The sequence below is a fragment of the Bos taurus genome, chromosome 1, assembly GCF_002263795.3.
Source record: "Bos taurus isolate L1 Dominette 01449 registration number 42190680 breed Hereford chromosome 1, ARS-UCD2.0, whole genome shotgun sequence".
NCBI lineage: Eukaryota > Metazoa > Chordata > Mammalia > Artiodactyla > Bovidae > Bos > Bos taurus.
The window spans coordinates 151,573,896-151,601,420 of NC_037328.1; the positions used below are offsets into that span (position 1 = coordinate 151,573,896).

The 27,525-nt window shown below is 44.9% G+C and overlaps 1 protein-coding gene across 1 annotated transcript in view; it reads right to left on the reverse strand.

Annotated features, from left to right (window-relative positions):
• COL6A6 (collagen type VI alpha 6 chain) overlaps positions 1 to 27,525 on the reverse strand; it is a 115,992-nt gene that overhangs the window by 9,828 nt on the left and 78,639 nt on the right. The window contains exons 28-34 of the mRNA XM_015474150.3: positions 22,297 to 22,359; positions 21,113 to 21,148; positions 20,959 to 20,995; positions 18,644 to 18,655; positions 14,327 to 14,820; positions 7,825 to 7,921; positions 3,872 to 4,543 (exon numbers count right to left, since the gene is read on the reverse strand). Coding sequence (XP_015329636.1) covers positions 3,872 to 4,543; positions 7,825 to 7,921; positions 14,327 to 14,820; positions 18,644 to 18,655; positions 20,959 to 20,995; positions 21,113 to 21,148; positions 22,297 to 22,359 — 1,411 coding nt within the window. The remainder of the gene's footprint in view (positions 1 to 3,871; positions 4,544 to 7,824; positions 7,922 to 14,326; positions 14,821 to 18,643; positions 18,656 to 20,958; positions 20,996 to 21,112; positions 21,149 to 22,296; positions 22,360 to 27,525) is intronic.

A 27,525-nucleotide genomic window follows, 5' to 3' on the forward strand; every position in this document is an offset into this window, starting at 1 on the left:
GTCTCTAAACTAGGCTGAGAAAAGTCACGACGGCCAAATGTATAAGTAGAGAATTCAACTTACTTTTCAGTAAGATGCTCTTAGCTCCCAAAGTCCATTGAACATTAGAGGAGAAATCATGAGCCCATCCTAAAAGTCTGGCCTCTAACTGACCTGAACTAATCAGAATAGTTATTTTTTATTTGCTCCTTTGAAATGCCAAATTGCAAAGGGAAAAGGATATTCCTTTTATGTTCTCTGCATCATTAACAGCAACAGTAACTGTGGTCCATTTTGGGTTTAATTCATTATGATTCATTTCATCTGAAATATATTATTTTTTCATAATACTAAAGCATGCTTATTCCGATACCATTTAAAACATTAAAAAGCCTTTTTTTGATGAGAAACTTTAAAATTGCACTATTTATTTCCTTGAAGCCTTTAATTTAATTGTATGTTAAACATGATTAAACCTCTTCCTGGTGATCCTGGGTCCCCGTAGTTACAAGTTGGTCCTGGACTGTGACCCAGCACCATCTCCTGAGCTGCTGTTGCAGACTGAGCTGTGTGCTTCTAGACTGAACGGCCCAGACTGGGGTGTTTCCTTTATGCGCATCTGATTTTTCGTTATCTGTCTTCACTCTAAGTATCAGCAATAGCTTTTGTCAGTAGTAGTTTTGCTTAGAAAATATGTTTATTCTGTGAATTGTGTCTGGTAGCCAATTCTGTCACAGTAGCGGGATAAACAGGAGTTACTTAGGGAGCTGGATGGGCATGCCTGGGAGGGTTGGGACCAGATCTACTTTGGTCCCTTCTTGATACCCCGTCCCTCAACAGTCAGTGGCTCAAAGTAGGTACCTAATGTGCCGTGTGCCTATTTGCTCAGTCGTGTCTGACTCTTTGTGACCCCGTGGACTGGAGCCTGTCCTCTGTCCATGGGAGTTTTCAGGCAAGCATACTGGAGTTGGTTGCCATTTCTGCCTCTGGGGGATCTTCTCAACCCAGGGATTGAACCCACATATCCTGCATCTCCTGCATTGGCAGGTGGATTCTCTACCCCTGAGCCACCTGAGAAGCCCCTACATATGTGTTAATATTGAAGAGGTGCGTGTGGGTCTGGGGGCCTGCTCTGAATGGAGGATGTGGGATTGAATATGATTATGTCAAAGTCATAGTTTGGCCATCTAATGCGAAGAACTGACTCTTTGGAAACGACCCTGTTAACGGCAGAATTGAAGGCAGGAGGAGAAGGAGACAATAGAGGATGAGATGGTCGGATGGCATCACCAAATCAATGGACATGAGTTTGAGCAAGCTCCGGGAGTTGATGATGGACAGGGAGGCCTGACCTGCTACAGTCCATGGGGTCACTAAGAGTCAGACATGACTGAGCAGCTAAACTGAATGTCAAAATCTTTTCAACTTTTTGTACTTTGAAAGCTATAGTTTAAATGTTGGAGATTTCTAGGAGAAGGAAATGGCAACCCACTCCAGTGTTCTTGCCTGGAGAATCCCATGGATGGGGGAGCATGGTGGGTTGCCGTCTATGGGGTTGCGCAGAATCGGACACGACTGAAGCGACTTAGCAGCAGTAGCAGCAGTGACTGTATAACATCCAGCTGAAGACTAGCAGGGGAGTACTCTTTCTGCCCCCTTCTGATGCCTATGTCAGAAGCTTTCTCTATCTCCTTTATACTTTAATAAAACTTTATTACACACACAAAAAAATAAATGTTGGAGATTTCTAGATACTTTTTAGAAAAGTGGTGTCATGACTATAGTTTTTCACAAGCACTTTATATATTTCTCACCCACCCCAAGTAATTCTTCTTAAAGCATCTCCTCCCCTTTCCCTGGGTGGTGATTTATCTAATCATATAGTTTGACTCGTTACCATGAAACACCACTAAGAATTTTGTGGGGCCAGGGAAGTAAATTCCATCTTAACCTCCTTTCAACTTTTTGCCTTATAAGGAGTGTTTCTTGACAAATTTCTCAGTCTTTCAAGGTGTTTTCTGTTCTGCTTTTCCATGAAAATGGGTTTATTTGGGATCAGCAGACACTTGTAATTCAGGGTCTGGAACATTGCAAGCCACAAGCAAAAGGTTCGTCTAGTCAAGGCTATGGTTTTTCCTGTGGTCATGTATGGATGTGAGAGTTGGACTGTGAAGAAGGCTGAGCACCGAAGAATTGATGCTTTTGAACTGTGGTGTTGGAGAAGACTCTTGAGAGTCCCTTGGACTGCAAGGAGATCCAACCAGTCCATTCTGAAGGAGATCAGCCCTGGGATTTCTTTGGAAGGAATGATGCTAAAGCTGAAACTCCAGTACTTTGGCCACCTCATGCGAAGTGTTGACTCATTGGAAAAGACTCTGATGCTGGGAGGGATTGGGGGCAGGAGGAGAAGGGGATGACGGAGGATGAGATGGCTGGATGGCATCACTGCCTCGATGGACATGAATCTGAGTGAACTCCAGGAGTTGGTGATGGACAGGGAGGCCTGGCGTGCTGCGATTCATGGGGTCGCAAAGAGTCGGACACGACTGAGCGACTGATCTGATCTGATCTGATCTGAAGGACAGGAGAACACGTTTGCAGAGAGGAGAAGGAAGGAGGGGGAGGGGAATGCTAATAAACAGAGTCAGTGGCTTTTCAGTGGCTGAGTTTCAAGGTGCTCTTCTGTTTTACCCTTACAAATGCCTCATGAGTTCTTCTTTCCAAACGACCCCTGGCCTTCACTTATTTTTTCCCCCTCATTTTCCCAGCTCTTCTTTCTGGTTCCTATTCCAGAACCCAATCCACAGAAATTTTATTCTAGGAGCATATGCCTCGTGCATCAGTGTTTCTCAAACCATATAATGTATATAGGAATCACTGGGGATCTTGATAAAATGCAGATTCTGGAACAAAATGTCTGGGGTGGGGCGGGAGAGTCCGCATTTTTCACAGGCTCCCAGGAGATGCTGGGACATTGGTCCTAGACTCACTCCTCGAGTAGTAGAGAACTCGAGGACACGGCATCAGCCCCACCGACTATTCCCCAAGGCCCCTCAGACCTCCCCGGCCCTGACCAGTCAGGGTCTTTGCAGCTGCAGCCTTAGCTGGTCTCACGGTGAATGTCAGTGACAAGTTTGCGACCTAGGATGTGGCACTGGGTGCCCTTTAGCCTGCATGTCCGCTTTCCCTTGTCTGAACTCCAAAAGTAAAATCATCAGAAGTCTGACAGTGCTTTTCGACCTCCATAGCCATATCAGGACCAGGCTTCTCTGAATCCATCCTGCTGCATTCAAAATGAATTGCAAACTTTCGAGACAAGCTCCTGCCAAGAAATATAACCCATGTTTCTTTTTTTATGGGCAACAGTTACACTAATTACTGGCGTCATAAAGAATCATTAACAAAGCTAAGAAAGTTTTGCAAGGATGCATCTTTCATTCTGACATGTAAAGTGGTACCTCCTAAAACTTCAGACTCTGCCTTTAGAACTTGTAAAAGCAAAGCCAAGGATTGTTGAATTTTTCTCTAGCTCTCTCTCGGAGTGTTAACTGGTCAAACTTTCCATCAAAGGGCAGCGTGATAATGTTATATGGCAAGCGTTTCTACTTTGTGGCTAGTATCCCGGCTGTGACTACAGATGTGTGAGTAGCTGTTTGTTATGACTGCTTCTCCATAGAAACCAGAGGCATAAAAAAGAGGAGCCAGAGAATTCAATGCTTAGAAATCATAGGCTTCCTCCCTGCACCATCCATCATTCCCTGTTTTCCTTTCTCACCCTGCAGTGCCCTTGAAGACAGAGGCTTCCAAGAATCCATGTCAGTTCATCAGCCCTTCTTTGGGGAATCCCAAATATACTGAAATGTGCAAGAAAGAATATGATTTTATGACTTACGCCTGACTGAGCTTATAAAAGCCTTCACAAACTTCACAGCGTATCTGTGGTCAGGCTTATGAATGCGGCCAAGCTGGATCAAGTGGTGATCCAAAGGGTAGCTGGCTAGATCTTCCAGTTCCTGGTCATTCCAAGAAGGCCCAAGGGAAAACACAAACAGGGTATAACCTTGACACTTGGCCCTCAAGGATTCTTGCTTTAAGGTTTCCCTGTCCAAGTGACTGGTTTCCCCAGCAGATACCACAAAAATGACTTTATTCCTTCTCAGATTGGGTGTCCTTGAGAAGACATTGTCCAGAGTCCACTGGAGGGCGTGACCAATAAAAGCATCTCCATTTGGCTGCTGAACGGATTCTTCCACGTGTCTCTTCATGAGGCGTTTGCTCTTGTAGGTGGTCAGGTTGAATTCGCTTCTAACAGGGCTCCTCTGAGTGTTGGGTAGGAAGTGAGGGGGACTGAGGCTTAATAGGGCCACCCGGTCTCCGGTGACAGAGGACTCGGGCTCTGGGGTGATTTCGAAGTGATCTAACAGCGCCCCCAAGAATCCTCGTATGTCTTCAAATTCTGCACTTCCCACATGCCGGGAGCCGTCCAGAAGGAAAGCAGCGTCCACGTAAGATGGCACAGGGGGTGGTCTGGCTTGATCGCAAGAAGCGTCCGGCTTGCATACATCTGCAGACCAAAAGTCATTTAGGGTTACTAAACAGAAACAGACAGAAAAAGGGAAGATAGCATCTCAAACATTTCGACATTTGGAGGCTGCATGATCTTTGATGTTAATATAGTAACTGAATGACTTTGAGGTCAGCAACAGAACATTTCCTAGAATATGGTTTGCACCCTGATCCGCAAAGTACAGATTTTATACTCAGCCCGTGTTTTGAGTTCCATTCACTGACGCTATCTGACTCTTTGAAATTAGGTTGCTTTCAACAGAAGTTTCATCTTGGCTGAGTTCTAAGTTTGTAAAGATCGACCTGGACAGTTGATCTCATGCTTGTGTGTGTGTTTACTGTATCATGACATAAAAAGTAATGACCTCTCTAATTGATAATATACAGGTTAAACCAAGGACCCCTGTCATTCTACACACACTACCTTATTATGAAAAGAAATATGCTTAAAATGTAGGAGTGCAAAAAAGCAGTGCATCTTTTATTTCAATTTAAATAAAGGTTTATAACTCGATGTCTTTTTTTTTTTTTTTGTAGAGACATTAAGGACAGAGCTATCACTTATATGTTATACCTATCAGTTGAAAGCTCAGTACGTATTTATTAAATAAATGAATATAAATACTACATGTTAATGGGCTTTCATAAAATATGAGGTCATTTTAATGTGTGCATATCTCATTTTTTAAAAGAAGGTGTAGTAATAAAACAGAGTGCATTTTACTGAATCTGACCACAATACTCAGAGGAACAAAAAAACTTGGAAATTAAAGGATCTTAGAGGTCATCTAATCTTCTAATTTTACCAAAGAACCTGAGGGCAGGAGAATAAAATCATTTTGCCAAAGGACATCAGCATTTCTAGAAGTATCTGCATATGAAGTCAGTGTTGTACTGTGCGAGGCAGGGCCACACGGTGCCGCAGGGTGGGGAGGCCCATTGGCCTGAAAGTCAGGATATTTGGGCTCTGGTCTGGCTGTCCCCAGTAACAAACATGCTGTGTGCTCCTGTCCAAGCCTCCACCGGGCTCCAGTTCCATAGAATGAGATGGTTGGATTAGATGCACCTCGAGAGCCCTTATAGAGCCAACACTCTGCAGTCCTACATTTTCAATAACAGTTGATGGTTGCTGCTAAGTTGCTTCAGTCGTGTCCGACGCTATGCAACCCCATAGATGGCAGCCCACTAGGCTGACCCGTCCCTGGGATTCTCCAGGCAAGAACACTGGTGTGGGTTGCCATTTCCTTCTCCAATGCACAAAAGTGAAAAGTGAAAGTGAAGTCCCTCAGTCGTGTCTGACCCTTAGCGACCCCATGGACTGCAGCCTACCAGGCTCCTCCATCCATGGGGGTTTCCAGGCAAGAGTACTGGAATGGGGTGCCATTGCCTTCTCCAGTTGATGGTTAAGGATGAGCATTAAAGAGACTTTTCTCTTTAAAAACCAAAGAGAAATGAAAAGCCACGCATGTGGACAGCCAGTACTTAGACAAGGGCCCAGCCATGAATAAAAGGGATTAGATGAAAGGGTAATAACCAGAGTGCAGATCCTTAATGGATGGAGCAAACTTCAGAACTCCCGTCTTGCTCAATAAAGATATAAACTCTGGGAAGGCCCCTGATGGTCCAGTGGCTAAGACTTACGAGCTCCCAACGCAGGGGGGCCCAGGCTCAGCCCCTGGTCAGGGGACTATATCCCACATGCTGCAGCTACGAGTTCGCATGTCACAACTGAAGATCCCGTGTGTTGCACCTAAGACCCAGCAGAGCCAAACAAATAAATACATATTTCAAACCAGGGACAGCAGCCTGCCCATTTGCTCAGTTTTGTGGGGTTTCTTAATTGCGGGAAACAACAGCCAAAATACCTTCCATTATGTGCCTCAGAGACAAGGCTTTAAGCCAAGAAATGGAGCCCAGATCTATCTCCAGACACACGCGGACCACTTCTGACCACAAATCACACTGGCACATGTGTCACTGAGGAGTCTGAACCCACAGCTGAGAACTCGAGGGGGAAGAGTCTGCCCGCAGTCTGGTGAGCTCCTCGGGCTGGGGGAAATGACTGATCAGAGCACAGCAGAGGGCAAGACAGCAGGAAGAGAGGGGTGTGAAGAGAGAATCCCCCTCTCTCTCAGTTGCCACTGGCCCATGAATCACTCACATGGCCAGAAGGAGCGTCTCATTGACACATGTGGAGAGGAGAGGAATTAACTGCTTACTTCAAGGCCAAGTTCAGAGTCTCGGGGAACAGTATAGTGCGATCTGTGTTTCTCATAAACTGCAGGCGTCTTAAAACTAGCTTTCTTGATTTCGATTTGGCTGTGAGCCAATTATTTCACCTCATCTGTAAAATGGATCTAATAGTCATTCAAAAATTTTAGGGCCATTATAAGGATCAAATAAAACCATTAGAAGGGTGTTTGGAATGCATACCTGGTGGTTCAGCTGGTAAAGAATCCACCTGCAATGCGGGAGACCTGGGTTCGATCCCTGAGTTGGGAAAATCCCCTGGAGAAGTGAAAGGCTACCCACTCCAGTATTCTGGCCTGGAGAATTCCATGGACTGTAAAGTCCCTGGGGTTGCAAAGAGTCAGACATGACTGAGCAACTTGCACTGCACTACACTTGGAAAGCGTTAAACCCAACAGCCTGAGTAGTAAAAATTATCATCACCACCATCACTGTTACATAAAGCAATTACAACAGTGTGCGGCTAATAATGAATGTCTGATAACCATTAGCTATCACACCCACCAGAAACCTCAGCGACTCCCACTCTTGTAATTATTAGCATGTTCAAATTATTAGAACACTCAAATGCAGGTTTTGGCCAGTTCTCTAGCTAGAACTACATACTGTGTGTAAAGCAGTCACAGGCAAATCGGCATCGCAAATCTTTCGAATCCCTAACATTTGGGGCTTTGAGAAAGCCTCTTTCCAGTGAGAAATCCATTTCTGCTAACTTCCACTTCCACCATAAAGCATTTCTTTGGGACTATGAACATTTGAGGTTTAGAAAGCTCATAAAAGTATTTCACTGCACAAGGAAGTTGGCCATGAGACAGGCTGAGGTTTTCTAAAAATGATTCCTGTTTCCCAGAACGTGCATGAGCTGAGAGGATCCATCTGTGGACGAGGCTGTGTGGCAGGGTGAGCCACGGGGAGACTTTCCCAAGATCACTCACGTTGCTGCTGCCGAGTTCCAGCCCCTCCTTTCGATAGTGACTCACTGTGCTGCTGAATGACCTGAGCAAGTTACACACTCCCCGGGGGTCTCACCGTAGCAGAAAGTACACCGCTGGAGTCCCTCGAGTGCTGGTGCAGAGTCAGCTCCGGATGGGATAATGATGACTTGGAATCTGCCTGTGTCGTCAATCTGCAAGAAGCAAAAGCCAGAAGAGCTTCATGGGTGGGGCTGTGGAACCTCCCAGGATGGTTCAGAGGGCTACAGAGAGCAAAAGAGCCCCCTTCCTCTCAGAGGGTCCCCGGGGAGGCAGAACGTCAGTGGGCCCTAAGAACACTGGTCTGAGTTTAAATCAGTGACTCTCCCTTTAGCTGGAGGACAAGCAGCTATGCCTCTCTTTTCTCATCTGTGAAACAGAACAGTCATGTTACTCTTTAAAAGAGCAAGTGTGCACACAAAATGAGTTCATAACTGAAAAGCATGTTACTGGTATCAGGTAGATACCACCGCAGTCTACCTTCTCACCGAAGAATTGATGCTTTTGAACTGTGGTGTTGCAGGAGGCTCTTGAGAGTCCCTTGGACTGCAAGGAGACCCAACCAGTCCATCCTAAAGGAGATCGGTCCTGGGTGTTCACTGGAAGGACTGATGCTGAAGCTGAAACTCCAATACTTGATGGCTACCTGATGCAAAGAACTGACTCATTTGGAAAGCCCCTGATGCTGGGAAAGATTGAAGGCAGGAGGAGAAGGCAACAACAGAGGATGAGATGGTTGGATGGCCTCACTGACACAATGGTCATGAGTTTGGGTAAACTCCAGGAGTTGGTGATGGACAGGGAGGCCTGGCGTGCTGCAGTCCACGGGGTCACAGAGAGTCAGACACGACTGAGCCACTGAACAGACTGACTGTGTAGCACGGGGGACTCTAATACTCTGTAATGGCCTATATGGGAAAAGATCCTGAAAAAAGAGGGATTATATGTGACTGTGTAATTGATTCACTTTGCTGTACGGCAGTAACTAACACAACACTGTAAGTCAACTACACCTCAATAAAAATTAATTTAAAGAAGAGCCTGTGGTGGTCAGGCGGCAGAAAAGGGGTGGGCAGTGGGAACCAAATGGGGATGCTTTGTCAACAGGGGCCTGTGCGCACAGGGTCTTTACTCTTGCCTAACCCACCAGCAGACACAATTAGTCTTTATTAATTATTAATAATTCATTAATGGCTTTTAATTACTAGTGGCTTTTCTTAGGTGTCTGGGCAATCTTTCCAGTGAATCGTGTCATGACTTCGTCTGCACTGTGATCAGGGACCAGGAAACCACATCCAGAGAATGTGGATCAGACCATGTGACAGGGGCAAAGTCACCTCTTCCTGCCAACTGTCAGGGTTCAGGGAAGCAAGTCACAGAATGCTAGAGCTAGAAGGAATCTCAGAAGCCAGTTCCACCATTTCAGCAATGAGGACAGTGAGCCCAGAGGAGGGTGGAACAAAGACACCTCCAGCTTAAACTTTGCTTTCCCCACGTAAGACCTGCCTTCCACGCTCTGCCTGAGCTACTTGGATGACTGCAGTTCTGTATCAAGGGTTCAAACCTACCTCAGAACACAGCTTTCACCATGTCACCCAGAGACTGCCGCCCCTGGTGCACTAGTGTGTGTTCTGTGAGTCTAAAATGTGGCAGCTAGTTGGTAACTTAGGCTTCACGTTTAATCCTGTGGCAACATGGTGGTGTCAACCTAAAGCCATACTTCCTACTCACCGATGCTAGCGCATGTTTTTTTTAAACATGGAGGACCCCAGGGGGACTGTGCTCTCCCCTCCCCCTCCCCCAAGTAATCTCCTAATCAATAAAGTTCGGCAGATGTGCTCTTAGAGATCATTCATCCTACCACACAGCATTGAGCAACTACTGTTAGCATATTACAGAAAAATTACCCAAGCTGAGTTGGGGAGTTAAAATAAAGGTATCCTCTGGTTCACTTTTCATTTTTAATTGGGGGAAAATTGTTTTAAAACGTTGTGTTGGTTTCTGCCATACAACAACACAACTCAGCCATGATCATGCCTATATCAGTTCAGTTCAGTCGCTCAGTCATGTCTGACTCTTTGTGACCCCATGGACTGCCGCATGCCAGGCTTCCCTGTCCATCACTAACTCCTGGAGCTTGCTCAAACTCATCACCATCGAGTCAGTGATGCCTTCCAACCATCTCATCCTCCCCTTCTCCTCCTGCCTTCAATTTTTCCCAGCATCAGGGTCTTTCCCAACGAGTCAAGTCTTCGCATCAGGTGGCCAAAGTATTGGAGCTTCAGTTTCAGCATCTTTCCAGTGAATATTTAGGACTGATTTCCTTCAGGATTTCCTCTAGGAAACAGCTCAACTGGAGGTCATGAAATTTCCAGCTGAGCTATTTCCTACATAAATCATGTCCCTCTTGAGCACCCCACCCCTCTAGGTCATCACAGAGTGCCAGGCTGGGCACCCTGCGTTAGGTTCAATTTTTCGATTGCTCAGTATCCTGTGGATTCAAAGCTGCGCCAGCTTGGATGGTCCACAGGTTGGCAACGTGATCTTCAGTCTATGGCTCTGGGTGATACCTTGCTCTTTCCTTTCTCAACATCATGGGTTCCAAAACTGTGTGCATTCGAGAAGATACAATTAATACTCTGAGTTCTCTTCTTTCTTTAGACAATTCTCTATCAACAAAGGAAATCCTTCAGAAAATAAAAAGCCTGGGTGCTCAGAGTGCTGAAGTTTTCCACTACCCACAACCCCCGCCTCTCCGCCAAATTTCACCTGTGCCTCATCAGTAGAAAAATCTGTGATGTCAGTTATTACACCTAATGTTTCTTTCACTGGGAATGCTAAACAGCAGAGTAAAGGAAAGAAAATAAGGCTAGCCAAAAAGGATACATTTCTTGTAAGTATATTGTAAAGGGAGGCCCATTCTACTCTAGAATTCTTCACATGCAGCAAATAAAAGTCCACCAGAATTAAGAGGTAATTGCCCAACAAATCATAAGAGAAAACCTTTGGGACAGAACAAAGCTGAGGTTAAAGTTTTTTCAATCAAAATAGCCTTCGTTCCAGAAGAATGAATGGCTCATCACTCAGCTTCACACCATCATGAAAAATGTCCAAGAGGGGGGTCACACAATCTGTTCACTCAGAATCACAGGGAAATGAGCCCATGTTGTCAGAGCAGCTGCGTCTGAGATCTGCCATACACGTCTACACCAGTTTTGAATTTCAGATGGATTCTGCTGAACTCTCAGACAAATGGAGATGTGGAAGAGTCACATTGGTTATGAAACAGATGATGGCTTTGTAATATGGCCTCCAAATAAAAATGTATTGTGTCATTAAAATTTTGAGCTCTGCTCCTAAAATACTAACAAATGACATATTTATGGCTGATTCATGTGGCTATACAGTAGAAAGCATCACAATAGTGTAATTATTCTCCAATTAAAAATAAATTCAAAAAGAAGCCGAGGGTAAATGTAAAAGTAGTAACATCATCTCTCTTGAGCGATGCCTGGTATTAGGTTCCCATCCATTTGTTCTGAGCCCTCTGGACAACCCTGCATAGCTCCATCCTCTAGTGGGTGAGGTCTTTTGGTTTTCTACTTACTCTTGTGTCCCCAGGGTCTCAGATGGCATCTGGCATATTTCAGTTGCTCACTAAACATTTGTAGGATGAATGAACCTTGGAACCAAGCCTGTTTGTTTAACTGCATGTTTAACTGCATGTTTAACTGCATGTTTAACTCTTTTTCTGCCCAAGGAATGTTGAAGCCAATACTGCTCTGGTCAAGAATTTGAACCTCCACTGGTGTTCTTTTGAGATAAACTCCTTCAATAAAGGAGCAAGGAGTCTCCAGGTGATTTGGGTAGAAACTGTAAGTGGGATTGTCAGTCCTCCAAAGCTTAAAAGAAAAACTCAACAAAATACATTTTTCTTAAGCTGTATGTGATGCACATACCTTTGAGTGGGAGGGTGGAATTGTGTCTGTTTAAATTTGTATCACAGGTACCATCGATTATTTGAGTCAGGATATTAAGTTGCCTTTTCTGTGACTAAATAAAGTCAAAGGACAATGGGGGCTCCCAATAAAGACAGGGAATTAGAAGGACTCTGGGCTTCCTTCGCACCTCAGTTGGCAAAGAATCCGCCTGCAATGCAGGAGACCCCAGTTCAATTCCTGGGTGGGGAAGATCCACTGCAGAAGGAATAGGCCACCCACTCCAGTATTCTTGGGCTTCCCTGGTGGCTCAGCTGGTAAAGAACCTGCCTGCAATGCGGGAGACCTGGGTTCCATCCCTGGGTTGGGAAGATCCCCTGGAGAAGGGAAAGGCTATCCACTCCAGTATTCTGGCCTGGAGAATTCCATGGACTGTATAGTCCATGGGGTTACAAAGAGTCAGACAGGACTGAGTGACTTTCACTTTTCTTTTGTGTATCCAGTCACAGAGCTCTTGAGCCACTACCTCTCATAGCAACTTCATTAGCGTAGGCTGGTTCCAGCTTCTAATGTGCAAGCATTTTATTTTGTGAGTTTCATACACCAACCTGTTTCTTTTCGTAATTCTGAGTTTGTTCAATGATGCTAATCCCAGTTTCAGCTCCTTAACAATGCAGACTTTAATATTATTAAATGGAGTTCAGTTCACTATCAAGAAACTGATCACAGTCCTAACTAAAACAAGAACTACTCTCTTGAGTGTTTGCTATATCCCAGGCACTGGTGCATGGAGCAACATCATTTCATCTTTGCACCAACTTCAGGAAACAAGCACCGCTTTCTGCATTTTATGGAGGAGTACTATATTTCAGTTCTGATCTGCTTAGCTTAGCACTTTCACAGAAAATATTAGGAAGCTGGAGAGGGTCTCTAAAAGGCATCTTAATCCTGCTTCTCCAGGACAGATGGAGGTCGCCCTTGCCAGGCGAGTGACCACTCCTAGAGAAGGCCTCAGAGAAAGGCAGTGTCTTGCCCACTTACATTTAGTCACCTGGCCCATGACAACATCCATAAATCTTGCCTTCAGAAAGTTTCTACTTGAGTCTAAACCAGGGTTTTCCACTGCTATGGCTCCCAGTTTCTCTGATGCTTGCTGTCTTGGAGTCGGCTGGTTAGTTCTCTGTAGTAATAACCCTCCACACACCTCAAGGCAGGGGCTCAGCTGCTTCTCACTTCCCTTTCTCTCCATGAAATAGTTTTCAAACACTTGTCCTCCTGGCTCAGGTTGTATTTCCCAACACCCTTTGCAGCTGCACTGCAGTCTCTCCTCATGGCCCTCCTACGAAGGAGAACAAACCAGCACGCTGGGTGGACACCGATGACCAGAAGGACACTGTGCCAGGTCCAGTGGGTGTTCTTTTTTTGTAAGGAACCTCTGCCATAGAGGCTCTACTCACAGGGAGTTTTGAACATCACTGTGATACTGGGTGGTTTATCTACAAATGCTACAGTACAGTGAATTTCCTGGTGGTCCAGAGCTCGGGACTCCATGCTGTCACCTCTGAGGGTGAGGGTTCAATCCCTGGTCGGGGAACTAAGATCCCACAGGCTGCTGGGCACTCAAGAATGAAAAATAAAGTGTCAATAGAAATATTATGTGGCAAGATTTTTAATCTTCAACCTAAGAGGCTGTAACTGGAATGATTCTTCCTTCATAAAGGGTGGATATTTACACGATCGGTAACGTTATAAACTCGGTCCATGGGTTCCCATCACATAGCAGAGACCAACACGCTGGCCACCTCAGTGACATCCTTGAGTATCTATTGGCCCTCCAACTTGGTATCTATACACCAGAGCCAACTCAGGGAGTCCTGGAGAATAGAGGCCTGGATCCAAGCCCTGACTCTGCCACGAATCAGCTGTGTGAACCTGGGCATATGGGTCCACTTCTGCAGACTCGGGCTTCCTCAGTGGCTCAGCGGGTAAAGAGCCCTCCGGCAATACAGGAGACCCTGGTTGAAATCTCGGGTTGGGAAGATCTGCTGGAGAAGGGATAGGCTACCCACTCCAGTATTGTTGGGCTTCCCCAGTGGCTCAGCGGGTAAAGAGCCGGCCTGCAATGCAGGACACCCAGGTTCAAATCCTGGGTCGGGAAGACCTGCTGGGGAAGGGATAGGCTACCCACTCCAGTATTCTTGGGCTCCCCTGGTGGCTCAGCTGCTAAAGACTCTGCCTGCAACGTGGGAGACCTGGGTTTGATTTCTGGATTGGGAAGATCCCCTGGAGAAGGGAAAGGCTACCCACTTCAGTGTCTGGCCTGGAGAATTCCATGGACTCTATGGGGTGACAAAGAGTCCGACACGACTGAGCAACTTTCACTCACTCACTCTGCAGACTCAGTGTTCTCATCTACACAGTGGGAATAACAGTGATTCCCATCTCACACACACTGCTCACACACTGCTTGTGTGAACTAAACAGGAAGGTGGGTATCAAGGGCTTGGCATGCTCCTGGTACATAGTAACAAAAACTTTGCCTAGCTCCACGCTTTCCTGTAAATGCCCCTGAACACGGGCAGAAAGACAGAGAAGACTTCTGAGGCAGGTGGCCCTTCTTACCGCAAACGATCGCCGGACGGCAGGCACCTGATTGAAGGCGATCACCACTGGGATGATGTCCAGGGCGCTGAACTCCAGGCCAGCGGTGGTGACGGTCTGGGGGTCCACAGACGGGCCGCCGCTGAAGAAGGTGGCGATTCTTCTGGCGTGAGACCCCGGGAGCATCCGCTTGAAGACGTGCCTGGAGACAAACCTCATGGCCTTGCCGATGTCCCTGCTGGCCGTGGAGCGCTCGTAAGGGAGGGCCTCGATCTCTCGGAGGAGTCTGTCCTTCCTGTACGTGTCGGAGAAGCGGATGAGGAGTCTGGCGTGGGAGTCGTAGGCCAGCACGGCCACGCGCGCACCTGTGGGGCAGTGGTCCTCCCGGACCCGGAGGCCGCTCAGCAGGGAGGACAGCATCGCCTTCATCCGCGCAAACTCGGGCTCTGTGACGCTCCGGGACTGGTCCAGCGCGAACACCAGCTCCATCGGGTACACGGGGCACTGAGGCGCTCCTGAAAGGCCAGAACAGGCACCTTACTATGAGACCACTCGCTTAAAATGAAAAAAAAAAAAATGATGCGTACATAGAAGGCTAAGTAATTTTAAATGTTAAACATTAAAATATGGAAACAACTAAATCATTAAATGTTAATAACTCAAATAGTAAAACACATACTTAAATATTTAAATCTTGAATAATTAAGATTATGTTCTAAAAACTGACTTTGCTCTCTTAAATAAAGCAAAAGATGAACTCATTTATGAGACAGAAACAGACTCACTGACATAGAAAGCAAACCTATGCCTACCAAAGGGGAAAGGGGTTGGGGATAAATTGGGAGTTTGGGATTAGCAGATACACAATATTATATACACAATAGATAAACAACAAGCTCCTACTGTAGAGTACAGGGAACTATATTCAATATCCTGTAATGACCACAATGGAAAAGAATCTGAAAAAGAATATATATACATACACATGTATGTATGTCTATAACTGAATCACTTTTATGTACAGCAGAAACTAACATACTGTAATCAACTCTACTTTGGCCACCTGATGCGGAGAGCTGACTCACTGGAAAAGACCCTGATGCTGGGAGAGATTGAGGGCAGGAGGAGAAGGGGACGACAGAGGATGAGATGGCTGGATGGCATCTCTGACTCAATGGGTGAGTTTGGGTAAACTCTGGGAGCTGGTGATGGACAGGGACCATAGTGCCAGGCACACGCCAGGTGCTCAATTAATGCCCGCCATTACTATTATTGTTATTGACTTACCCATTGAGAGAGAGAAGAGCTATATTACTTAAAAGAATAAGGAGAGTGTTAACTGATGAATTTTTATTTATGTTAGAAAAACAAACTTAACCAATAAATATGCCTTCTTACTTAGAGAAACTTTAAGACTGTTAAACTCGAATGTGTCAAGATTTATTCACTGATTGCAATTCATTCATTCTAATCCCAGTATCCTGCACTTACCACAGTCAGAGATTTATATCTAATTATCTGAGGAACGTTTGCCTCTCCCACCACTTTATGAAGTCTGGAGACAGAGACGGTCTCTCTTGATCTGCCAGATGATTAGTCCCTGCCATGTATCTGGGGTCTCATAAAGGTTGAATGAAAAAGAAGCAAACGAAGGACAGTTCTTTGGAACAGGGACGGGAAGAAGAAAAGAACTTTCAGGATGGATGAGATGCCTGGTGTTGAGATGCATGTTGGTAAAGAGGAAAGTTGAGGGATGTCCTTCCCTTGGAGGGGGGCCTCCTCTCATTCAGAGGCTAGCAAGTCAGCTCTTCCTAGGCAAGCTCAGGACTCTGACCCACAGTGTCTGGCCAAGTGGGCCCAGGAGGGGGTCACCTTCTCAGCTGGTCCACCTGGACCTCATCACCTTGGTGGTGGTTTAGTCTCTAAGTCGTGTCCAACTCTGTGACCCCATGGGCTGTAGCCTGCCAGCTCCTCTGTCCATGGGATTTTCCAGGCAAGAATACTGGAGTGGGTTGCCATTTCCTTCTCCAGGGGATCTTCCCAACCCAGGGATAGAACCCAGGTCTCCTGCATTGCAGGCAGATTCTTTACCAACTGAGCCACCAGGGAAGCCCCATCACCTTAGTGCCAGGCTATCATCTCCTTCTGGTCCTAGGCGCTGGGACCTTCACAGGCAAAAGGCCTAGCAAGAATAAATGTTCAACCCCCGAATTGCGCGTCTCAAGGCAGAAGGGCAGAATTACTATCTTCTGAGTCTAATTTAGTGGGCTGAGCAGAAACTTAAAAATTTCAGAAATTTCAGAAAATCAAGGTCATGGCAATTTTACCATAAAAACCGAGTAAAATTGTGACCAAACATGACCAAGTTTCCAGTAGATTTTGTTTGGGCTGCTATCTCACATGGGAGCAACAGCAGCAATAACAGCATTGCAGCCTCAGCTCTGTAAAGGGGGAAAAAGATACAAGCACACTGGCTGACGATAACAAAAAATTCAAGCTTTTCGAGAAAAATCCCTCAAGGCTCACCAGCATGCTGCCAGCACCCCGAGGATTCTCAGGAACGCTGGGCTGGACTGTAGAGGCCCTGGGGAGGACCCATCCAGACGTGAGTCCCCAAGTGGAGGACCGATGTGCTGACAGTCACTGCACAGCCCAGAGCAAGTGACAATGAGGACAGAGGGAGGCGAACCCAGGCCCCTCCAGGGGACCACCACCCAGCAACAGAGGCCCGTCCAGGCCACTGCCAGGCTGGCCTAGAAGAGCCCCACACGGCCCCTCCCTCTAACACGAGTCCTCTGGCTTTTACACACATCCTCTCTACAAGGCTTCCCTGGTGGCTCAGTTGGTAAAGAATCTGCCTGCAATGCAGGAGACCCTGGTTCAATTCCTGGGTCTGGAAGATCCCCTGGAGAGGGAATAGGTTACCCACTCCAGTGTTCTTGGGCTTCCCTTGTGGCTCAGCTGGTAAAGAATCTGCCTGCAGTGCGGGAGATCTGGGTTCAATCCCTGGGTTGGGAAGATCCCCTGGAGAAGGAAAGGCTCCCCACTCCAGTATTCTGGCCTGGAGAATTCCATGGACTGTGTAGTCCTTGGGGTGGCAAAGAGTCGGACACGACTTAATAACTTTCACTTTCCCTACAATGCACTCTCCCACAGCAGCCAAAATAAACCTTAAAAACTTGTTCGTCAGTTCACTTTTATACCTTCAATACTTTTAATGCCCTCCCATTCCATTTTGAATAAAACCTGGCCTCCTAAATGTAACCTACAAAACCCAGTGGGAAAGTCCCTGCTTCCTTCTCCAGTTCTTCACATGCCACGTCCCCCTCATCATCAAGTCTCTGTGGCCGTGGGCTTCCATCAGGAACTTGAAAACACCTGGGTCTCTCCTGTGCTATGGCCTTTGCACTTGCAGGATTCCCTGCCGGGATCTTGCAAAGCCAGCTTCTTTTTTATTCTTCATCCAAACTTTAGTGTCATTGCCTCATTGATGAACCCGCCCTTCAGAGGCATTTCTCCCCTCCTCTAATGTTATTCTGTAACAGAATATTCCATTCTTTATCTCTTTCATAGTAACCAAAGGATTCTGTAATTCTTTTGCTTGTTCACTTATCTGGATCCTCCACAAGAATGGAAGCTTCCAAAGACAGGAATTATGCCCCTCTTAGTCAGCACTGTCTGGGACAGAGACTGCAATATAATGGGCTTCCAATAAATATTTGCTGGATGAGTGAACAAGCAACCAGAGGGCACAGATGCATTTATATAAAAAAAGTATAAGGGTATAAAGGTATGGAGGGCCATCGCCCTCTGGGTTATAACAGAAACATCATGTATCCAGTTTTTATAATATTCCTGAAAACTGGCCCAGAAAGATATTAAGCCAATTTGGTAATTAACATCAGCCATGATCTCCATAGGTTTTAGCACTATCTGAGCTACACATGTAGCTTACTTGCTATCTTATCATCCCTAGCTTTATTCCATGCACTTTTGCCCTTTGCCCTTAATCCTTAAAAACTAGACTACAGACATAAATAGAGAGAGAAAAGGGAGGGAGGAAAAAATATTATTACAGAAAGTCTACTGGTAAGGTAAATGGTACTGGAAGTCATTAAAATGTTAATAATTAAAAGATCAAACACTTGGTTGACAAAGAGTTGTGAGACTCAGCTTAAACGTGAGTGATTTATTGGAGGCAGGGCTACGGCTGTACTACCAAGAGGGCTTAGATAAACTTTTTATAATTTGGCAGGCAACACAATGTTCTAACTCATCTTTCCAGATGTGCGACATTTTGGAGCTTGATTATAATATGCTATAAATAAAATTACTCACCCTGTCTGCCAGCTGGGGAAGAAGAACAAAAGAAGTTTGGTTATTATTTGGTAGGAGAACAGCGTTCTGTATTGTGTAAGAAATCATGGCAACCGAGACTCTACTTCGTGAGCTTTTTGTAGACGACTCAACAAATCAAGGCCACAAATAGTGTTTGAAGATATGCAGACAGATCAAGCATCTTGGTAAAAACATAGGTCCTTCCACAGAGAAACAGGGCTGGAGACTCGGGAGGGCCATAAGTCAGCAGCAGGCAGCCAGCTGCCAGAGGCAAAGGCTCTCTGCCTGGGAGGGGGCAGCACATTGCAGAGAGAGGCACCGAATTTGGAAAGTTAAAAGGTCTTAACCCCTTTTCACTCTAAATTTCCCTGTGTAGGTGTCTATAGCTATTGATTACATATAGGTACACATATATACATATTTATATACATGTGTGTATGTGTAAACATCCTCGATAGATTTAGTCTTAAGTAAATGAAGCTTTCTCTAGGGATTTGTGTCGAAACAGAATTTCTGGGACACAGAGCATCAAACATCTTCAACTTCAATGCACTTCAGTTGTGTCCGACTCTGTGCGACCCCATAGACGGCAGCCCACCAGGCTCCCCCATCCCTGGGATTCTCCAGGCAAGAACACTGGAGTGGGTTGCCATTTTCTTCTGCAATGCATGAAAGTGAAAAGTTGACAGATTACTCTCTTATGTGGGTTTCCCTAGTGGGTCAGTCGGTAAAGAATCTGCATGCAAGGCAGGAGACCCAGGTTCAATCCCTGGGTCGGGAAGATCCCTTGAGAAGGGAATGGCTACCCACTCCAGTGGTCTTGCCTGGACAATCCCATGGACAGAGGAGCCTGGGGGGGCTACAGTCCGTGGGGGTCTAAAAAGAGTTGGATGCGACGAGCAGCTAACACAAATGAAGCTTAAACTTTAGGGCCACACTGTCCAATAAGAAGGCCACCCGTCTCGTGTGACTATCAACATTTGAATTAATTTAAATTAAATGAGATAAATGCAGCTTTTCACTTGCACTAACCATCCATCAAGGCTCAAATTCCCCTGTGGCCAGCGGCTACATGTTGGACAGTACAGTGGACACTTCCATCATTGCAGAAAGTTCTGGGCAGCACTGTTGCCAGCCTCTCACCCGAGGGGCCCCTGGCAAGGCCTTGAGAAGGGCCCAGCCGTGTGTTCACATGATTACATACTTTTATAACAGGCAGAAGTCATTGGCTGTAATTTTCTTTCTTGTTCTAAATGACACTTCTGAAGCAGTTTTGTACCTCGTTTTGGATTTATAATTCTGTGTTAAATCACTCACATTTTGAAAGCTCAGATCTCATCACACTTGGGTCTACCCTTGAGTCAATATATGTCATATGGCTCTAACATCAGAAAGCCCACTCTGTTAGTCCAGCCTCAAAGCAAGCAATCTTCATGATCCAATGCATAGATTTGATTCCCAGAATGGATGGTTCCATTCTGCTACAAGGCAGAGTTAAGATCAGCACTGCATTCAAAGCTTTGCAAAGTCTGTCTTTGAGACCCATACTCTCTCCAGAAATAGGATCTTAATTTGTCTGTTTTCTCCCCCCAGATGCCTTGAGGGAACTGTGACATTTCTTTGAATCCTAACGTTTATCTAAGAAGTCGTTTGTAGGTGAACATTAAGCAACCAAGTCTCCTCATCTTGTCCATGGCATTCCTTTGATGCTGCTAACACACGTTTTGATAGAAGAGCCTGTTCTAAGGGTCTCAAAGCAAATTCAAAAGAGCCTTTGCCAAATCAAAACCCATTTCTTGCTATTAAAACTTTGAAAGTAAAGAAAATACAGGTAGACTGGGTAATTTTAGAAGCAAATGAGTCTAATTCAAGGCAGTCAAGCACACCTTCTCAGGGAATGATAAAGGTCAGAGTTCCCACCTGCCAGGATACCTCCTTGCCATGGCTGGCTCTTTCACAGCAGCTGAATTCGATCCTTAGCTGTTGTCAGGGGTTAATAATTTTATAAAGTTTAATGTGACTCCTCACTGGTTGATCTCACCATCAGGAGAGTTCTGACCTCCTATCTTCATTTTTCCCTGATTAAAAGCACTAGATGTATCCTTCGTTAGTGTTGGGATGCGTTTCAGTAGACATGCTGGGAGCCAGAGAGGGAGTTAATAGACATCAGTCTATGCCACCTCCAAATACACACAGTGACATCGCTAATTTTAAGAAACTGTCTGGTAACTAGTCTCAATTTTGAATGCAGAATTTGCTGCTTTTTTCCTACGATTGCTGACACCCCGGGTGATCATCCTAAGCGCGGTACTTACGACTATGGTCCCGCACATACTGGATGAGCTCACATGTCTGCAGTTCAAAAGATAAAACAGAATGAATTAACCAACAGACTCCAGGTCCTGCAAGTTGAGAAATAAATAAATGTCACGGGATGCTTGGGCTCTGTTGGAGTCAACAGATACATACAGAAAACGAAGCCAATCCTTTGGCCCCTTTCACACCCTGGGGAAACAAAAAGAATGTGGTTTCAGGGTTTTGGAAGCACATCGCAGGAGCCAGAATATGCATCAACATTACTCTAAGAAAAAGATAGCTTCTTAACCTTTTTATTCTCACTAAGAGGGAGAAAAAAACTCCCTGTAGGATACTCATCATTAGATTAACAATAACGTTCTAAGGGGAGGGAACTGTACGTAGTGAGCCTCCAGCGGCCACTGTCCTCCTGCTGTGTCTCTGGACGATAAGGGTTGTCCAGAAGATAAAGACGGAGCTGGCAATGAGACACCGGCCGGGAGAGCTTTGCAGCAGACCCTGGGGCTAGAACTAGACAAGGCTGAGCCATCCCCTGTGCCGGGCCCTCCTTAATGCAGAGGTATCGAGTTCCCCAACACTTTGCCTTGGTCACTGGGCAGCCGCTGAGCAGAGCCTGAATCTGTGCCCATCATCAGCTGGATGACAAAGGGCCTAGACAGGCCAAATATCTGGAAAGGCAATCCGCACTGTCTTCCAAAAATGAGTATATATATATATATATATGTATATGACCATATATACATATATGATCATATATATATATATATACACACATATATATATATGTACATTTCTATCTATCTGGGTAGGGGATAGAAAGAACAAAGTGGAATTATTTTGTATTTCGTCTGTTCAGTCTCAAGTTGGAACAGGAAGAGTCTGGCTGAGCTCAAAGAGACGGGGAAAAATGTGACGGCGCCCCACCCAAACTCCTCAAGAAAATAAGTTCCATGTGAATGCACTGTTGGGAGCTTATTCACTATTTGTTAATTTCCTCTCCCTTTCTTTCATTCACTGATCACTGACTCTGAGAAAAAAGGCAAGGATTGGTCAGATAAATAAAATTCACTGATCATTGAGAAACCTCATTCTAGATGAAATAAGAAATGTCTTTTTGCTTCCTTCCTCGGTTCCCCCCACCACCCGAGAAATAGCAACTAATATTTAATCAGCATTTTTTTTCCTCCTCTCCCTGAGGACATTGAAGGTGGAAAAGTGGTGGAAATCATTGACAAGCTGCAAACACAGAAAGCATATGCATTTGGATAATGAAGACTTCGGGCACTGACTTTTTATCTGGAAAAGGAGCTGATGTGATTTATGGGTTTTTGATTTACCTTGCGTCCAGGAGGTCCCAGCTCCCCAGGGGATCCTGGTTCTCCGGGAAGCCCAGCAGATACCTTAAAGCAGAATTTATTTACCTTAAAATTATACATATATGTTTGTGTGCTATGTGGGTGTTTTACATTTCAAAAGCAATACACTTTTGCCGGGAGCCGGCGAGAGGCACTCCACTCATGACAAAGGTCATGAGGAAGGAGGCTCGGCATACGTAAAGGTGGGATCGAGCCTCAGGAGTCCCGCTGGATATTCTCGAGCATCTACCCCCAAAAACCAGAGTCTGCCTACTTTACTGCTTTGTGCTCTCACCTCCGACTTTACTGGGGGCTGTCCCCCACCACCATCTCGCTCTCTCTGATAAAGAGTTAACTGACAGCTCCAGTTAATAAAGCTCCTGGGCATTAGGAGTGTTTAAATCCAAACCCCTCAGATAGCTCTCTAACTCGCCTGACAAGTTTACCTGGACTCCTACAGCTATGCATATGATTGTTTACAGTCTCCCAGCCTCGAGAGGCACGGGAAGCTTAAGATATTCAATTAGCTTAGAGCCTCTCAGAGAGTTAGAAACTGTCAGAATAAAACTAGTAAAAGATTTCATTGATGAGACAATGCTTGCTGCCAAGTTTCCACATCCCCTGTATTGTATCCTTGAATGTGTATTAATTAATATAGTTGGTATGTCGAAAAAATAAGTAGTGGCCTTGGTGTTAGCAACTTTAGACCCTTAAGGTAATAAATTCTTTCCTTTGTTGTAAACCCACTGCACCTCTGCCCTATAGGAATGCAATTTTATCTAACGCCTTCGGAGGATGGCGCCAAACCTTAAAATAATTACTCTTAGAGAAAATAAGTCTTACAGTTGACAAACCTTTGCCAAGAGTCATAAAATGTTAATAGGCCTTCTGGCCAGAAGATGATGTAAATCACCTAAACCATTTGAATACGATAAATTTGCAGGAAAGAAACTCTGGTTTTTGATAAGGATCAAAGACTGCTGACTTTGTATGATTTCACATCCCCTATTATCCTCTATGTGCAACTTACGGTATAAAAGCCCCTGTTGAAAATAAAGCTACGGGCCTTGCTCAGCAAAGCTTGGTCTCCCCATGTCATTCTTTTCACATTCCGGCTGAAGTTTCCATCTGGAGTGTGGAGGTCCTCTTCGACCATTTATTTGCCTGGGCTTCTAAGACCCACTTGAGAAGGTGTCTAAGGTGGGGCACCTTCTGCTATTCGAGAGGGCGCCTGCGGCGTCCATGGTCAGAGCTAACCTGGTGTCACAGGTTATATTGCTTTTCCGCGTAAACCAAGCTACTCAGCCTCTTTTCTCCACTGAATTTTCCTACTGAGCTATCCTCATTCTACTACTCTTTATATCTTTGATGAATATTTAAATAGTTGCGACGCTATCTCCCCTTCAAATACCCTGGATCAGCTGGGGCTGGACCCCAGCACACTTTCACTTTAGAAAACTGAGCGATTCCCAAAAAGCACACAGAAGGAAAAACATCCTCAGCAGCCTCTTCTCCCCCAGATAATACTTGCTGACATTTTGTTGTTTCTTCTTCTAGTATTTTACTTATTTATCCTTTTGGTGTTACTCTATATATATCTGTATCTATATCTATATCTATATCTATCTATCTATCTATCTATATATATATATTTAGATTAAAATCATGGTCTTTATTTTTAATTCTAACGAGTATTTTTTAAAAGCAATTTTAGGTTCAGAAAACAAATTAAGAAGTTACATACGTTTCCGATATGTATCCTGATCCTTCACACTCCTAGATGCCCCGGTTACTAGCATCCCCAACTGGAGTGGTACATTTGTTACAACTGATGAACCTACATTGACATCATAATCGCCCAAAGTTCATAGTTTACATTAGAGTTCATATCTGGTATTTTACATTCCATCTTAATATATTTATATACTTTTTATTGCTGCCTTTTAAACTAAACATGTATTTCTGGACATTTTCATGTAACTAAATATTCTTTCACAAAAATTGCCTTTCATGGCCACCATGCTGCTGCTGCTGCTACTTCTCTTCAGTCGTGTCTGACTCTGCAACCCCATGGACAGCAGCCCATCAGGCTCCTCTGTCCCTGGGATTCTCCAGGCAAGAACTCTGGAGTGGGTTGCCATTGCCTTCTCCATCATGGCTGCCATAGTATTCTATCAAATGAATATACTGATTTATTTAATCAGTTCCTTATTGTTGGCATTTAAGTTTGCTGTTGTTGCAATAAGCATGCCACTATAAAGTCATATGTGCAATTCTGATTATTTCCTTAAGAAAGATTGCTAGAACTAGAATTGCTGGGTCAAGGGAGAAACTTCTATCTAAATGAATTTTTATCTCAATTTATCTGAATTTAGTAGGTGACTAAACTAACAAACACATGAAAACAACAACAACAAAAAAAACTCAGAAAAGCAAAAATTTAAATATAAAAACCCTTGAAAGAACCACAAGAAAGCATAGAACACGTGGCTGGAAATATCTGTAGTAAAATGGGGAATAGCAGCAGCAAAAAAACACCAGCTGTTGACTACTTAGTTTACGTGTGTGCATTCAACAACATAATTTATCATAAAGAAAGCAAGAATTTAGTTTAAAAATTAGGACAGTATTTCTTTGTTCATTAGTAATGTCATGAGATGTACAAGCTTTATGAGAGTGAAAAACAAGGTTGTTTAAAACCAACTTAATCTGTAAAACCATTGCCTATTAAATAGCAAATAATTACTAGATGACCTTTGTGTCTTCCAATGATATGCACAGCATGCTGGGTTGAGTGACAAAGCAAGACAAAATGCAACCTTACTATTTTATTTAGAAGATATAGATTAACCTCCAGGGGGGAAAAATGTATATTGGACATAAGTGCTTACTTTTGTTCCCTCCAGTGTTTTACTAAAATAATACTAAGCAGACTTTTTTTTTTTTTAAGACAAAAAATAACAAACATAGGGGGAATGAGAAATGAGACAATAGCTTTCAAACTGGAAAGCATTAAATGACTTAGAGCTGAAAAAGCTGAATCCTAGGCCAGCAGCAGGGAAAGCTAGGAGGTTGAGTGTTTTATGATGCATTCTCAGAAAGTACCTCTAGAAGTGCGGGTGTAGGAGAGAGGGCAAATAAGGCAGCTTGGTTGGGGAATTCCCGGGCTTCCTCCCCATTCTCAACAGTTGAGTCGAATGTCCCTTCTTTCTCCTTGATGGCAAAGGTGAAACTGAGGTGGCTACACACCAGGAAACCCAGGCAGAGCTGAAGGTTGGTGGTACGGTCCAGAATACAAGGCAATCTGAAGCTGAGGAATAGATGTGAGACCCCTAGAAAGCGGGGGGTCCCAGAAAGCTGGCAGCCAGACCTTCACCCTTAGGTGGAAGACTGAAACAATCTTTTCAGGGGAATCTGACTAGACAGAGAAGAAAGACCCCAGGATGCTGATCTCAGATGTTTGCTAAGTAGCAACTCAGTCAGATCACTCCTCAGTGAAACTTGTAGTTGACGAGCCCCATTCATTTCCTTGGGGCTTCCAGTTAGATTTTGTGTCCTTAACTCTTCAATAGAGAGACTCGTGAGCTGGGCAGAGAGAGACAAAGAGCAGGGCAGAAAAAAACACTGCCAGGAACAGGCTATGTTGGGCAAAGGAGACTTCAAAAGTACTAATTTATATCCTTAGAGAGATGAGATGTTTCAGCCATGAAACAAAAATCAGATCAGATCAGATCAGTCACTCAGTCATGTCCGACTCTTTTCGACCCCATGAATCACAGCACGCCAGGCCTCCCTGTCCATCACCAACTCCCGAAGTTCACTCAGACTCACATCCATCGAGTCAGTGATGCCATCCAGCCATCTCATCCTCTGTCATCCCCTTCTCCTCCTGCCCACAATCCCTCCCAGCATCAGAGTCTTTTCCAATGAGTCAACTCTTCGCATCAGGTGGCCAAAATACTGGAGTTTCAGCTTTAGCATCATTCCTTCCAAAGAAATCCCAGGGCTGATCTCCTTCAGAATGGACTGGTTGGATCTCCTTGCAGTCCAAGGGACTCTCAAGAGTCTTCTCCAACACCACAGTCAAAAGCATCAATTCTTTGGTGCTCAGCCTTCTTCACGGTCCAACTCTCACATCCATACATGACCACAGGAAAAACCATAGCCTTGACTAGACGAACCTTTGTTGGCAAAGTAATGTCTCTGCTTTTGAATATGCTATCTAGGTTGGTCATAACTTTCCTTCCAAGGAGTAAGCGTCTTTTAATTTCATGGCTGCAGTCACCATCTGTAGTGATTTTGGAGCCCAGAAAAATAAAGTCTGACACTGTTTCCCCATCTATTTCCCATGAAGTGGTGGGACTGGATAGGATAGTTTAAAAAAGAATTTCAGGCACGAAAAAAAAAAAAAAAAAACTGGGGGCAAGTCTGTGTCCCTCAACCCTGACTCCTGTGGGGACATTTGACAATGACTGGAGGTATTTTTGGCTGTCATGATGGGGAGAGGGGGGTGGGTGGCACTGAGCCTCATGGGTAGAGGCCAGGGGCACTGCTAAACATCCTGCAAAGCAAGGAACAGCCCCCACAGCGATTACCCAGCTGAAAATGCCAGTGGTACTGTGGCTGAGGAGCCCTGCCTTGAAGGGTGTGCACGTGTAAAGTTGATAAAAAGTATAAATACAAACATACCTTTATACCCCAAACAAGGCAGGTTAAAAATTATGGCATTTTCAAAAAAACAAAAAACGAAAAAACAAATGCTTCAGTTGGGGTGAAAAAAGGTAAAGATTTAGAAAACTTAAACTAGGAATGTCGGAGAAGGCAATGGCACCCCACTCCAGTACTCTTGCCTGGAAAATCCCATGGACGGAGGAGCCTGGTGGGCTGCCGTCTGTGGGGTCCCTAAGAGTCGGACACGACTGAGTGACTTCACTTTCACTTTTCACTTTCATGCATTGGAGAAGGAAATGGCAACCCACTCCAGTGTTCTTGCCTGGAGAATCCCACGGATGGGGGAGCTTGATGGGCTGCCATCTATGGGGTCGCACAGAGTCGGACACAACTGAATCGACTTAGCAGCAGCAGCAGCAGCAGCAGCAAACTAGGAATGTAATCATTCCAAGAGAACTAAAGAGATACTCAAAGCTTTATTACCAAAACCCTCCAACGAAAACTTGGAAGTTTTTCAGTGTCTAAACTTCAAACTCAAAA